Source organism: Daucus carota, chromosome 7, assembly GCF_001625215.2.
Source record: "Daucus carota subsp. sativus chromosome 7, DH1 v3.0, whole genome shotgun sequence".
NCBI classification, from domain to species: Eukaryota; Viridiplantae; Streptophyta; class Magnoliopsida; order Apiales; family Apiaceae; genus Daucus; species Daucus carota.
This window is the reverse complement of record NC_030387.2, coordinates 30,334,249-30,347,471: the sequence shown is the minus strand read 5'-3', so window position 1 is coordinate 30,347,471 and position 13,223 is coordinate 30,334,249. Positions and strand designations below refer to the sequence as shown.

General features: G+C 34.9%; 3 protein-coding genes across 4 annotated transcripts; 2 read left to right on the top strand and 1 right to left on the bottom strand.

Annotated features, from left to right (window-relative positions):
- The first annotated feature begins 2,551 nt into the window (after nt 1–2,551).
- On the top strand, nt 2,552–6,506 carry LOC108196437 (uncharacterized). 2 transcript variants are annotated; one of them, XM_017363722.2, is made up of 3 exons: nt 2,552–2,825; nt 3,907–4,886; nt 5,795–6,506. In XM_017363722.2, exons 2-3 carry the CDS (start codon nt 3,931–3,933, stop codon nt 6,273–6,275), a joined length of 1,437 nt encoding a protein of 478 aa, XP_017219211.1. In that variant the 5' UTR covers nt 2,552–2,825; nt 3,907–3,930; the 3' UTR covers nt 6,276–6,506. The 2 variants fall into 2 exon arrangements, with proteins under 2 accessions (XP_017219211.1, XP_017219212.1); XM_017363723.2 differs by lacking the exon at nt 2,552–2,825 and adding an exon at nt 2,837–2,976.
- Nucleotides 6,507–7,175: 669 nt separating this feature from the next.
- On the top strand, nt 7,176–9,885 carry LOC108194264 (uncharacterized). The gene is made up of 3 exons (XM_017361214.2): nt 7,176–7,387; nt 8,894–8,976; nt 9,606–9,885. The coding sequence occupies exons 1-3, from the start codon at nt 7,309–7,311 to the stop codon at nt 9,639–9,641; spliced, it is 198 nt and encodes a 65-aa protein (XP_017216703.1). The 5' UTR covers nt 7,176–7,308; the 3' UTR covers nt 9,642–9,885.
- Nucleotides 9,886–10,352: 467 nt separating this feature from the next.
- LOC108196414 (uncharacterized protein At4g00950) lies at nt 10,353–13,000 on the bottom strand. Its single transcript, XM_017363683.2, has 2 exons — nt 12,226–13,000; nt 10,353–10,595 (listed from the first exon to the last, which is right to left on the bottom strand). The coding sequence occupies exons 1-2, from the start codon at nt 12,862–12,864 to the stop codon at nt 10,518–10,520; spliced, it is 717 nt and encodes a 238-aa protein (XP_017219172.1). The 5' UTR covers nt 12,865–13,000; the 3' UTR covers nt 10,353–10,517.
- Nucleotides 13,001–13,223: the final 223 nt, after the last annotated feature.

Sequence of the window (13,223 nt, the reverse complement as noted above, 5' to 3'; positions counted from 1 at the left end):
AAGTGTTGAAAAAAAGCCGGGTTTAAGCCATCTGGACCTAATCTCGACTAAATATTGTAAAATTTAATAAGATTTTTGAAATCCAATTATATACTCAGAATATCATTAATCAAAATAATATTTTCCGGAGCATAACACTATTTTTCACTTCTAAGAAACAAACTTTGAATACTTTTATCTCATTCATCTCTCTTAGTCATTTTAAGTGATTCAAATTGTCTTACAAAGAACTATCAGAGGAGAACGCATTCCAAGCGTCATTCGTTGTGCGCACACAACGATTCTCACTCAAATTTATAACTCAAAATTGACGTAACAATGTGGGAATGAACGAAGATTTTGGGACATCCTGAGTCACTGTGATAGGAATTCATGCATGGAAAGTATTACCATGGGAGAGCCAAACTGCCAATTTTAGCATCGACGATGCATTCAGATGAGCCAAGGAACACTGTTTTGACAAATTAAGTTTCTGAAAATTGGTTTAGTTGCAAAGAATTGGGCCTTGCTGAGGAATAAACTGGTGACTGCAGAAACTATCGAAAATGTTGTACAGAATTTGATCAACGATCTGAAGAAAAGTCAGTGGCAGGTGGGGGCTTGGAGTTGGGTACTTTTATTGCTCATAGATCGAGATAGATTCGACTTGATTAGTAGTACAATTTTGTATTCATGTGATTTAATTAGTTATCAGTATACGACCCGACTGTCGCTTTTTACATTCAATGTGTCATCAAAGCTCGCCCCATGTCAATGACTATCCTCTTTGTAGTTACAGTGCCTATGTTTAGCGATACCATTTGAAACCGTCCGGCTGATCTTCAAAAATCACCCGATGACGTTCAAAACCTATATAGCCGTCGCGTAAGCTTTTAGACTCCGCCAACTGTTTCAGTATCCCTCCTACTCCGAATATGATGAAAGAAGCAGGAATGTGGCTGTAGTCTGAAGTTAACAAATGAGTGAATCTAATATTAAGGTCAGAATGTGGAAAGCAATATTAGTGCCTGTTTGGGCACGCCCACTTCTAGCTTTTTCTACAAAAACAAAACATTATAAGCCGATATGAATTAAAATGACATGAATTCAAACATTTTTTATACCGCAAGAGTGGATCAGTGGATGTGCAAGTTATGTATGAAAAAGAGATCAATTGTTTAGGTATAATTTATGCAAACTACTGATTGTTGGTATGCAGTAGTACACAAAGTTGTTAGTACAAATCTTAGTCTAGCTCGTGCTATTTCAGTTCAGTGAAAAGTTCAAGAAAAAGACCGTACGGTATTATACCGTTGTTAATTAAAAATATCTATTTTATTATTTTCGTGATGAATATAATTTTTTTTTTGACAATAATATCTTATTTTTGTTTTGAAATAAATCATCGACATTATATGGAGATTAAATGGCAAGTTATCTTATCATCGTGATGAATATAGATTTTTCTACGGGAAATTTTTGGAACTGTACATCAATTGTACGTCTAATTTTAAAATCGTGAACATTAATATAAATAAATTATTTAGGTAAAACATCATTATACACCTCCGAATCTCTGAAAAATAATAAACATCGACATAAATCAAAGCTACAAGACAATTGTAGGAACCGCAAAGCAGAGCCCAACACAAAAACATGGTGCGGTATCTTGTAATGAAATTGCTAAAATCCACTTACTAGCCCACAATAAATCATATGCGATATGCCCCCAGTATCAAATATTCAGATTCATTGCATAAATCAGAATCTAATTAGATATTTTGAGTATACATAATTGACTAAACTTACATTCAACACCCACTTTGCTTGCACCCTATTCCTTTCTTGACGGCGACAACAGCTCAAGGCCAAGGGTGGTATATCGGTCCTCTTCCAAGACACCGTTTTATTTCTCCGGAGCCGATTTGAAAGATAGAACTAATCCTATAAAATATTAATAAAATCCATAATAAAATATTTTCAATCCATTTTAAATCAAATAAGTATATATATTATATGAGGATGATAAAAGAATTGTAAAAGAAAATCTAGACAGATAGGTTCTTAAAATTGAATAATATAAAATCTAATTTCTGCTAATTTTAAAATTGTATATATGTAACCTATGATAATAGAAATCAATAATCAGAATTAATCGATTGATCTACCGATTTATGATTTTTCGAAAATTAAAAAAAATTAGTCAAATCAGAATATCATCGATAAATTATCAATATTAAATTATTTAAAATTTATCAAAAAAAATTAATAAATCAGAGATCGTTAGGATACATTTTAGATTCGTCACAATTTAATGGGGCCGTGGATTAAAAGTGATAAGTAAATAAGTTAATAAAATGTTTGAAAAAGAAGCAGAAGCACTGAGATAGAAGCTAGCATTCTCAATTTAAGTGCTTCTACTTTTTTTAAACAAACGGGTCATGAAAAATAGAAGTCTAAACCAACGGGCACATTATCGAACATATTTTAATTTTTTGAGCAGTTTCTTCGGTCAATTGGAGTCGAGTTATAATAGCTTGATAGACACAATAGGAAAAAAAATATCCGTAGCTTAACTAACACGATGTCGTATCTTGGGTCCGGAAACCGACAATGGCAGAAGCCAAACAAAATAAAACAAAGAGAGTGATAACTGTAATAAAACGAAACGAAGAAAGATTTGTCTCTCTAATTCAATAGCTTTGTATCCTTAATACATCACACACAGTCACGCACTTGCAAAATATTCTTAAACTTCTATGATCTATCTTTCCTCGTATACATAATACATACACACCCATCTTCTCTCTCAATCCATCCATTAGTTTCTTGGATTTTCTCTTCAGGTCCACCTTCTCTCTATATTATATTATATTTTGTGTTTTGGATATGTTTGATGATAAGATCATTTATACATGTCTAATTATTGTCCGAGTTTAACTTTTATGTGGGGTTTCATGTTGTAATAATTCATGGTTTCATGCTGTTTGTTATGAGGTGCTGATTAACAAAGATTTCATCTTGTGTTTAGATTTTGTTTTGTTTGATTGTTATGTGAATTGTGTGGTAATTTTGTTACCTGGGTTGAGGTCAAAATGGATTCTTGATGATATTTTCTTGTATTTGATGTGGATATATGTTTGTATATTTATTATAAAGATCTCTTGATCTTGATTGTTTTTTCTGTTAAGAAAAGTGAGGAATTGTTGATCTTATCTGACATGAAGATAGGTTGTTACCTTGTTGGTCTGGTTTTATAATTGTTAGTTTTTCGATGAATCTTACTAACATTTGTGGGATGAACATAATCCTGTTTTTAATTTGCAATTTTGGAGCTAAAATCAGAGCTTGGTGACTTGTAGGGTTTCTAGATCGAATGAATGTGTGCTTCATTTGTGTTCTATCCACGTTATATGACCTTGCTTTGATAATCGGTTAGGACGTAACTGCTCTTTTGAAACAGAAAAGTTGAGGCTTAAAGAAGAGCATGTTGTTAATTTTTCTATTTAGCATTGTTATTATTGTTGTAAGTATGCTTTTACATTGGGGTCTTTAATTTGAGTCGCACGAATATAGTAGTTATGAAGATCAATATATTGAGTTGAGCTAAATTTAAGCACTGATTATTCTTTGGTATTATACTCAAATAAGAAGACCACAATTTTTATCTTCCTGAAGAAAAGGATTTCTAGAAAATCTTTAGGTTTTGTGTAATTAAAATGTAATTGAAATTTACCAAAAATTAAAGGTTGTGGTTGGTATTTGCATCTGGTTATGAAACTATGAATATGCCTCTCTGAAAAGCACAATTAGAAATCTTTCTGTGATATGTATGGCTAAACATTAGAACTAGAAACAAGGTATATTTCAAGCTATAGATCGGACTTTACTCTTATCTCTTTAAGAAGTTTTTCATCTTCATTGCAGAACCTCTGGAAAAATGTGTGACTGATGGCGGCTGCAGAAGCAAGAGCTGCTTGGCAGAGAACAGCTAATCGTTGCTTTGTCCAAGAAGACGCAAAAAGAGCTCCAAAACTAGCTTGCTGTCCATCTTCAGGAGCAACAGCTAAGCAGGTCGATTCTGGACCTGCAAGTGCAACAGATGGGCAAGACTATTGTGTTCCGGGTTTTGTTCCCCATAGCAACAACCCTTCATATATGAATGTATCTCCTGACACTAAATGGTGGCTCCAGATGCAACCCAACTACGGGTACAAGAAGGGATTTTTAAATGATCAATTAAATACCATGGACGCAGAGGTGGATATCCATGGAGTTGGTTTTGCGAGCCTGAATGTGAAAACAAGTCGAGTCCACCTAAACAATGTTGGTACATTAGTTACTAGAAATTTAAACTCGGACCCCACCCATGGCAGTGAAGGTAGAGTTTGTGCAAGTTTTATAAAGAAAGAACGCAGTGTTAACAAGCAAGAGCTTAAGGCAGAATATGCAAAGGGTGTTCAAGAATCTGTAAAGATGAAGGATGGTAAAGAATCTTATGAATTTGTAGAAATGGATCACATTGATGGAGCTAGTTTAAATACATCAGATGAGTGGTGTCTTGATTCAGGATCTCCATTGATCGGGAGTGGGAAAAAAGATCCTTGGTGGAAAACTGCAGATAGTGATGAATTAGCTTCTTTTGTTACACAGAGATCATCTGTTCATGTCGAGAATTGCGATCTTCCCCAGCCCCAGGTGAATCACATTAGAAGGGACCCGAATGTTCGTGCTCGGCTTCCCAATTATAATGGGAGTTTTAACTCATCTGTTGATATGAAGCCTCAAAATGCTGATCGCAGCAATCGGAGTAGTTATAGAAGTGGCGGTGGCACTCCAAAAAGCACATGTGGAAGCAATTGGTCAGTTGAAGGAAACTCAAAATCTGGTGTAGATAGTCCCCTCAGGTATTTAAACAACTTTTTTGGTCAGTTAAAGGAAACTCAAAATCTGGTGGCTTGTGAAAATGTTCTTGAAGTTCACCTTATTGTCACAAAGTCTTGATAAAAAAAATAGGTAGTATAATAGTAGTAGTAAGAGTAGACACTCAAACCAATGTCAATACATATTTTCTCTCTGAAGAGTGACCGTTCAATCTTAAGGCAAAAGTTCTTGACATTTCCTTTGACCATCCATAATAAAAGTATTGTGTTTATGTACAAATAGTATTAAAAACTTTCTTCTAATGTAATTCTGTAAGATCTTAACAGGGAAGGGTCATCGTAAATCTGAATGACAGAATTCAGCAAAATTGATAGGAGAATTAACTAATGCAGTAATCTGGGATAAGAAAATCTGATCATTCTTTATGCGTACACTAATTTTAGTTTTTTGATTCTTAGCAATTTTCCCGAGGAAGCTGTGAGATTAATCTCTCACTAGTATATCCGTGGCATTTTAGGTCACCTGGCGTGGACTACAAATATGATTTTATAAGCTGTAATACTTACGGCCTAAAAGAGTTTCATATGTAAGGTTAATTTCTAAGACGGTATACGTTTGCCTTCTTTATTAAGCAGTAAAACAGTAAATGATTGATTGATTACAAGTTTCATTTTTATATAGTATATATCTGCCTAATTATGCAGTAAACAGCAAATGAGTATATGATTTGTAGCGGGGATAAAATTGAAGTTTTCAACATTTAATTAGAAGTGATATTCTTTCAAACTTTCTGTAATAAAGATTTTGTGCAACAGAGTAGTCGCCTAAGCTGAGGATCGCTAAATATGATGTAGCTTTTGCAGTGTAATTTTCTTCATCATTCTAGATAATTCAGTATCTGATTTATTTTGATGGTGGATGTGGTATGCAGCTATAACACAACCAGATCAGGTAAAGCTGAAACAAACACTTCTGATAAAGATGACTGCAAGGCTCAGTTGTTGGAAGCACTGAGGCATTCTCAAACCCGTGCCAGGGAAGCGGAGATGGCAGCAAAGCAAGCATATGCTGAGAAGGAACATGTTGTGAAGCTTTTTTTCAGACAGGCGTCCGAGTTTTTTGCATATAAACAGTGGTTCCAGCTCCTACAGTTGGAAAACTTGTACTATCAGATAAAAAACAACAAAAACCATCCAATGTCTGATCTTTTCCCATCGGTGTTGCCATGGATGCCTATAAAGAATAGGAAGATGCGAAAGAAGGCAATAAAGGGCAAGTGTTCCAAGCAAGGGCGTTCGAGATGTAATATTCACAAGTACACATTTATGTTTGCTTTGGGGTTGAGTCTTGTAGGTGCTGGATTATTCTTGGGTTGGACCATTGGTTGGATGTTTCCAGCCTTGTTAGCTTAGCAAACTGTGTTGTAGCATTATTGTACAAATGTGTGAATATTGGTTTCTGAGTAGAATGAAGAGGCATGTGATGTAGTATATGTTTCATCTATGCAAATATTTAGGTTTCTTGGTTGTGGCCACATTGCCTGCCATTTCAGTTTCACCTAACAGGAAAGTTGTGAGGGTGCAGTTTGTAGTTTGTATAAGTGATGTAATATATAATGTTTGTAAGTATTGTATCTTTTATTAGCTGCACTTTGTAGTTTGTATGAAGGATGGAACATAATGTTTGTGTGTTGTATAATGGTATGTATTGCTAAGCCCTTTGGTTTAGTTTAAATCTCTGTTCTAAAAGTTGGTGATTAATCACCGATTAATCTCTGTCCCGTAGCTCGCCGAACTGATTAAATCTCCGATTAATCACTGATCAATTCAATTAATCCCCGATCAATTCAATTAATCCTCGATTAATCCTTGTTCCGTAACTTCACCGATTAAGTCCGATTCCCGTTTTTTACCACACTGGTTTAAATAAGTTACTACATAAGAAATAAGGAAAAGTATCCATATAAGAGTTCAAATGTCCTCAATCACAATCACATTCTGATAATTTATTCTTGAATACCGGGCTAAAACTATATCATATAGTTTTAGGTTTATTAAAATGAGATGTTACATGATGCAGCGTTCAATTAAATGTAAAAACAATTTCAATAAACATTTACATGATTTGTGATGTAGTGTTTTGGTTTTAGATCCATGGACTAATCAAAATATAAAAAAAATCATCAAATTATATAATCAGATTTTTTTAAAAAATTGATGGAATTATTTATTATATAATTTTGTTACAAATCCAATCCAATTCAGAAAAATTTATATAACAAACAAAATTAGGTTACGAATTTCTTATTTTCTGACGGGGTTTAAAATTACCAAAGTCGCTGCTCGCTAAAACGGTTTATAGCTCCGACCCACAAGGACGCCTCCAATCCTGATACAGACTCCAGAGAGAAAGCAGCAGAAAGATTATTTGGAGATAGAAAGAGAGATGACAGTGATGAAGACGTTGAGGATATTTGTAGCTCAAGAGCCTGTTGTCGCTGCCTCTTGCCTCATTGCTGGCTTTGGTATCTCTCTCCCTCCCTCCCTCTCTCTCTCTCTCTCTCTCTCTACTTCCCTCTCTCTCGCTGTCTCTGTCTCTCCCTCTCCCTCTCCCTCTCTCTATGAAATCACTTCTTCCTATTTTATCTCAATTACTTCTCAGATCGCTCACTTTAATTCTCATTTCTAGCTTAATTAATTTTCGTGTTTGATGGCTGAATCTGAATATATCTCAATTGATATTTCTTCAATTTTTTATTGATGCTACCTAGTTTACATTTGTTGCACATTTGAATTCCTTTTGTTGTGCTCGTTTACTTTTATGTTGAATCCAAATCATCAAACTCTACTTGACTGCAGTAGTGTCTACTGTCTAGGCTTTGTATTTCAGAAATGACCGGAATTGGATTGTTTTTATTTTCGTGTGCGTGTACAAGTCTAATGGTAGATTTTTGGTCATTAGTTAGGGGATTCTTCCAACTGCTGAGTGATTACTTGAAATCGGGATAGATTGATTGGGTGTCATTGCCTGGGATGATATGAATGCAAGCGAGGTCTGGCTTGGACATTTTGATTTAAACAAGGACAATTTTGGCATTTTAATTGATATGTAATTTTGTGGTCATCAATGTCGGCAAAGGGAACTTATGAACAATGAGAAGGGGGAGAATCCCGCCTGTTTCAAATTAAAAAATAGTAGAGAGACTTAGGTGCCTTGCTATTCAGCTAGATATGGACAGATGGATTAGTTATGTGGAGTTACTAACTTGAATAGGTTCAACATCAACTAATAGACATGTACATTTCTCTGATTTTCAAGTAAAGTGCATTTGGACATATTTGTTATAATTTCAGATATAAGGATATAAATTATTGTTTATACGTTCTCTACAGTAGGCTGTAGGATCCTTGTAGGGGAGCTGGGGAGGAAATGTTGGTGCCCTTCTGTCTGTCTTTCCTACATTACTAAATATAAAATTTGGATATTGTAAATCTGTCTGTGCATCCAGTCAGTTTAAAACAGTTGGAAACTTCTCATAGCTGAACCATGTAACATTGGATTTTAAGTAATTTGTTCCCCACTCCTAATCACCTCATCGCCAATTTCTTAGCTTAGGGTCTGTTTTATTTAAGAATTCTTATTAGGTCTTACAGGATATAACCTTGATAATATAACTATAAGTTTCAACTCTTTTCATTTTATTTAGGTTTGCGATTTTAATATAATTTATTCTCTTATTTGTTCATCTAGATTCTCTTTGTTCCTATACATTAAAAATTCAGATGTGGTGATTTCATGGAATATTAAAAGCTTTTGATCATGAATTATTATATAGTAAGGTGAAAAATTAACATCTATGACGATTTTGTCATTTTCAGCTACAAAATGGAACGTTATATCTTGTATATTTAAAGCTTAGGGTCCAGCATTTAATCTAATGAAAATCAGTGATGTAAAGTGGATGCAACTGTATGCTCTAAATTCAGAGTTTTAATTTTTTCCTAATTAAATTTTATCTTTTCTTTTTCAGGCCTCTTTCTTCCGGCTGTTGTGAGGCCTATACTGGACTCTTTTGAATCGTCTAAGCAAGTACCTCAACCTGCTCTGAGTGATGTAAGTATACTATTGGAAAATGTTATCAGATATTACTTGTTATGTGATTATCCTTGAGTTGTTTTGTTGTGTTAATATTTTCTCTGGAGACTTGTCACATCTAATAATTCACAGTTCTTTTCAAGTAAGTGATGCCATCAATTAGAATATCCTTGAAAGTCATATGCAATTTTACTTCTTGATCTACTACTGCTTTGTTTACTTACTAGTCCCAAGAGAGGGAGTGACATCTTCAGCCACCCCACAGTGGAAGTGCACGCCCACACTTTTCCTGTGTACTATTGTCTTGTTCTCCTAACTTTGTCCTTATACTAGTGCATCCCAAATCTCATCCTTTGCGGCGTTTGATCTGATTTGTATCTGATATATGTGAAGGTTAGCTGTAATCCCCAATGCTGATATGGAAAGACCAAAGTCCTACTTATATTCATTTGTTCCAATTTTGAACCTGTAGCTTACCCTTAAATGTGTTTTCTGCTCATTTACCTTTTATTCCTACAATAATTGCATGGTTCCTTTTGGTAACAGTGATTATCATTTCTCTACTTGCTGCTTTACCTTTTTCTTCAATTAAAAAGTTCTGCTAGTACCCTAGTATCTAATTTATTATGTATTTGTTTTGTTTGCAGGTGGTTGCAGGTATGACTGGTAAAAAGCAGGGGTGATGTTGAAGTAGATGATTGTTTGTGATCTATTTTTAACCCCACAGATTTGTCTCTTCTCTCCACCCTGATATGAGAAATAAGAATTGGTGATTTTCAGTATGTCCTCTTAATCAAAAGCAATACTGTAACCAAACATCTACTGGATCTTACTAAGGTTTATATGCCTTTTGATGTCATTGTATAATCATCTTTATCGTTAAATATTTATGATCGGTCCATTGAAGTTCCTGTAGTTTTGAGGTCATTGTGTAGTCATCTAGTCATTCACTATTTATGATTGGTCCATTGCATGTGAGAATGATTCAACCACAACTTGTCATGTGTTCTGTGAATTAAAATTAGAAACTGACTGCCACTCTTTTGCAAGGAGATCTGAATGACCGGTTAATTTGTCATTTATATGTTCCAAATATGTGATTTAATGACAATAAAGTTCAGTTTTAATCTGCCTGTACTTGATGTAGTTATTTCACTGCCCTCTATGTTATCCAGAGAAGTTATTAGCAGAACATTCTTTGAAACTGGTGTGTTAGAAGCATTTACAATCTCTAGTCCCAATATGTTTCTTTGATCAATGCGTAAATATGAAGTTTTTCTTAGATAGGGTATGTTATGTACATGGAATTAGGGAATAGCAGGAATGGCTTCTTAGGATATGGCTTAAAGGTGCTTATTACATCTTACTAGGAATCATTCACTGAATCTTATGCATAGTACAACAAACTCAGGAGTCCAGGATATATATACTAATAATTTAATATGGAGCCAAGTAATCTGGCATACAAGCAATATAAAGTTACAAACAAATATGAGCTAGAATTTATGTTACAGGAGCTTAAACAGCCTATGGTAGACATTAGTATTCAGGTGAGGACATTAGACAATATGAACTTGTTTCTTTGATTTTCTCGACTTCCATGGAATGGCATGCTTGATTCCCTCGCGCATTGTCATCTGTAACAGAGAAAAACATAAGGAATGTAAGAAAGCTTATTATTGAATCAGTCTTTAGAGAAAGTTGCTATCAGTTTTGCACATTCCTTCCCCTTTTCTTCCGGATAGGCAAAAGGCTGAGAGACAATGGTGGCCACTAACCACTAACATTAATTGACGAAAACGAGATTAATATAGTACAGTTCATGCTATGACATGAAGATGGTTTCCAAGGCTCAACATCATGCAGAAAATGCATGTAGTTGAACATTTGAGTGATAAGAAAGACTAGAGGTAGATATATATCAAGTTATGTTTAGCAAGTAGATAGGTGGAAAGCCTGGAGTTATGGCTGGCTGATAATTAGAACTCCCATCCTTTGCCTGCTTTTGTTGAATTTTGTGTTTAAAAGCAATATACTATAAAAATGCATGGCTGTTGATACTTGGGTAAACTTTTGGGACAAATGATTTGAACTAAGATAAGAAGACAATCTTAATCAGAGAGGCCCACAGTCCTGAGGAGTAAGGGCTGTGTTCAATTCGCAACTACCCTTCTCTATCAGTAATAAATCTTTTGTCAGATTCAGCTTTCATCTAATAATGGAACTTAACACTAAACCAAACAAATTTATCTAAAATTATAAGTTAAGATGTACGCAGATTTTTCCCTTTTCCGTGGACACTCGGAAAGCAGAAAATGAGGTGATGAGATTTACAGGAGAGTCTCAATGTCAAAACCTTGAGTTAATTTGTTGGGTTTGTCTGGTGTATGTCCATGGGCATATGCTAAGCGCGGAATTTGATATGTTTGAGAAATTTTGATTGGTGTGATTGTTGTATTTGCAAAGGGGTCCACAATTATTAAGATATGAGAGCCAATCAAAATCTCCCGTTGTAAAATTCCGCACTTAGAAAAACCATAATTTGTTTTGTTTTCTTCTGAGTTCTGAGCCAGATACGAGAGTTAATAATACCTTAAGCATTAGTGTCGCTTTTACTTTAAATTATGCAAACAAGTGTCCTCCAATTTCATTTGGTCCCCAAACAAATACTCCTATATACTTCTTGAAAAATGTTTCACACATTTCGTGGTGGTAGGTCGTATGAGTCATATACCTGACATGAAAGATCACGACAGTAACTTTGTATACTATTCCTAATTTCTTATCTATAGTATTGTACACTCTCTCATTATTAAATTATAGGTCGATTCCAAGTTCGAATCTCTTGTACGAGTAGTAATAAAGAGGGAGACGACCGTAAAGCAAATATTTGAATTTTGTACTCCCTCATTTCCTTTTTATTGCTTCCATGTCAAAACTTAAAACTCATATATTATCGGTTAGAAATTATAATATAGATTATATAGTAATACTGAAATCTGTATTCTTTTTTAGAGGAAATTGCAGATCTAATATATAATTTATATATTAGTTTAAAATAGACAAGAAATAAGAAACTGGGCAATAGATAAAAGGGACAGATAGAAAATCTAATAATAATTTAATTCAATTTCTTTTAAGGGTACTTTGTAATTACAACACTAACTAACTACGCTTGCACTTAAAGAAAATGCAGGAAACAAATCATAAATACTTTACTGCAAAATTTATACACAAGTAGAAAATGGCAGATAAAAGGAAACTTACCCAAAAGTGAGATTTGGCATGAGACAAATTAGTCATCTTCACTTTGATTGGGGTACCACTGTTGTCACCCTCTTTCTCATCCTCCTCCTCAGCAAACTGTGACACGTCATCCCATGAGGGTGAAATGACAGAGCTACCCTCTTCGCAAAATTCCAGTTTGGTACCCAACACTTTCTTAGACTTGTGCATTTGACCCTTAGAATGACCAAACAGCCCTTTTCTACCCTTCTTCTCATTACCAAACAAAGCACCAATCTGAACTCTCTCAGGACTGAACCTCCCACTAGACCTGTAATCAAAAGAATCATAACGCTTGCTTCTGCTGAAAATTCTGAAGGAAGAAGAGTAAGCTACAGACTTGGCCACATAAGGGCCATCAAGAACAGTGGTGGGGGAGGGCGTTTTGGTAATTAGCCTAGAGTGCTCCAATGGCTGGAGCCTGGGAGGGAGCTCTAGGCATTTGTGGTGTGGGAGAGTGACCAGGGCAGTGCAGGGACGGGGCTTCCCAGGCTCCTCTTCCCAGAGGAATGGGACTGAGGCTGAGGTTTGGTGGGGTGGGGTGGAGAGACCTGGTGGATTTGGAGAGAGTCTTGGTGACAACATGAGGAGCTTTGGTGTGGAGCTTTCTTCTGATACCATCACTCTGTGTGTGTGTGTGTGTGTTTTTTGCTCTTTACATGGAAGGGTGAGGAGTGAAACTGTGAAAGGAGTGGAGAAAACAAAATAATGGCCTTGACTTGTAGTAGCTACCTAGTCATAGCATTATGAATGGCCCTGGATAGAAAATACAAAAGATACACACATGCACTTTATTGGTGATTCTTTTTTCAAAAAAAATAAAATAATATTTTTTGTCTGCCTAATAGATAATTAAATGTTCAGATATATACTATTTTATTATACACTTAAAATTTGATAAATAAATATATGTGTTAATATACACTAAATGTGTGATGTTGAGATAAAAAAGTTAATTATTAATCTAAGAAAAAATGATT

Coding starts and splice junctions, on each gene's coding strand:
- LOC108196437 (XM_017363722.2), top strand. CDS start 3,931: ATGGCGGCTGCAGAAGCAAGAGCTGCTTGGCAGAGAACAGCTAATCGT. Junction 4,887..5,794: donor GGTGTAGATAGTCCCCTCAG/GTATTTAAACAA, acceptor TGTGGTATGCAG/CTATAACACAACCAGATCAG.
- LOC108194264 (XM_017361214.2), top strand. CDS start 7,309: ATGACAGTGATGAAGACGTTGAGGATATTTGTAGCTCAAGAGCCTGTT. Junction 7,388..8,893: donor TTGCCTCATTGCTGGCTTTG/GTATCTCTCTCC, acceptor TTTCTTTTTCAG/GCCTCTTTCTTCCGGCTGTT. Junction 8,977..9,605: donor CTCAACCTGCTCTGAGTGAT/GTAAGTATACTA, acceptor TTTTGTTTGCAG/GTGGTTGCAGGTATGACTGG.
- LOC108196414 (XM_017363683.2), bottom strand. CDS start 12,864: ATGGTATCAGAAGAAAGCTCCACACCAAAGCTCCTCATGTTGTCACCA. Junction 10,596..12,225: donor ATGCCAAATCTCACTTTTGG/GTAAGTTTCCTT, acceptor TCTCTGTTACAG/ATGACAATGCGCGAGGGAAT.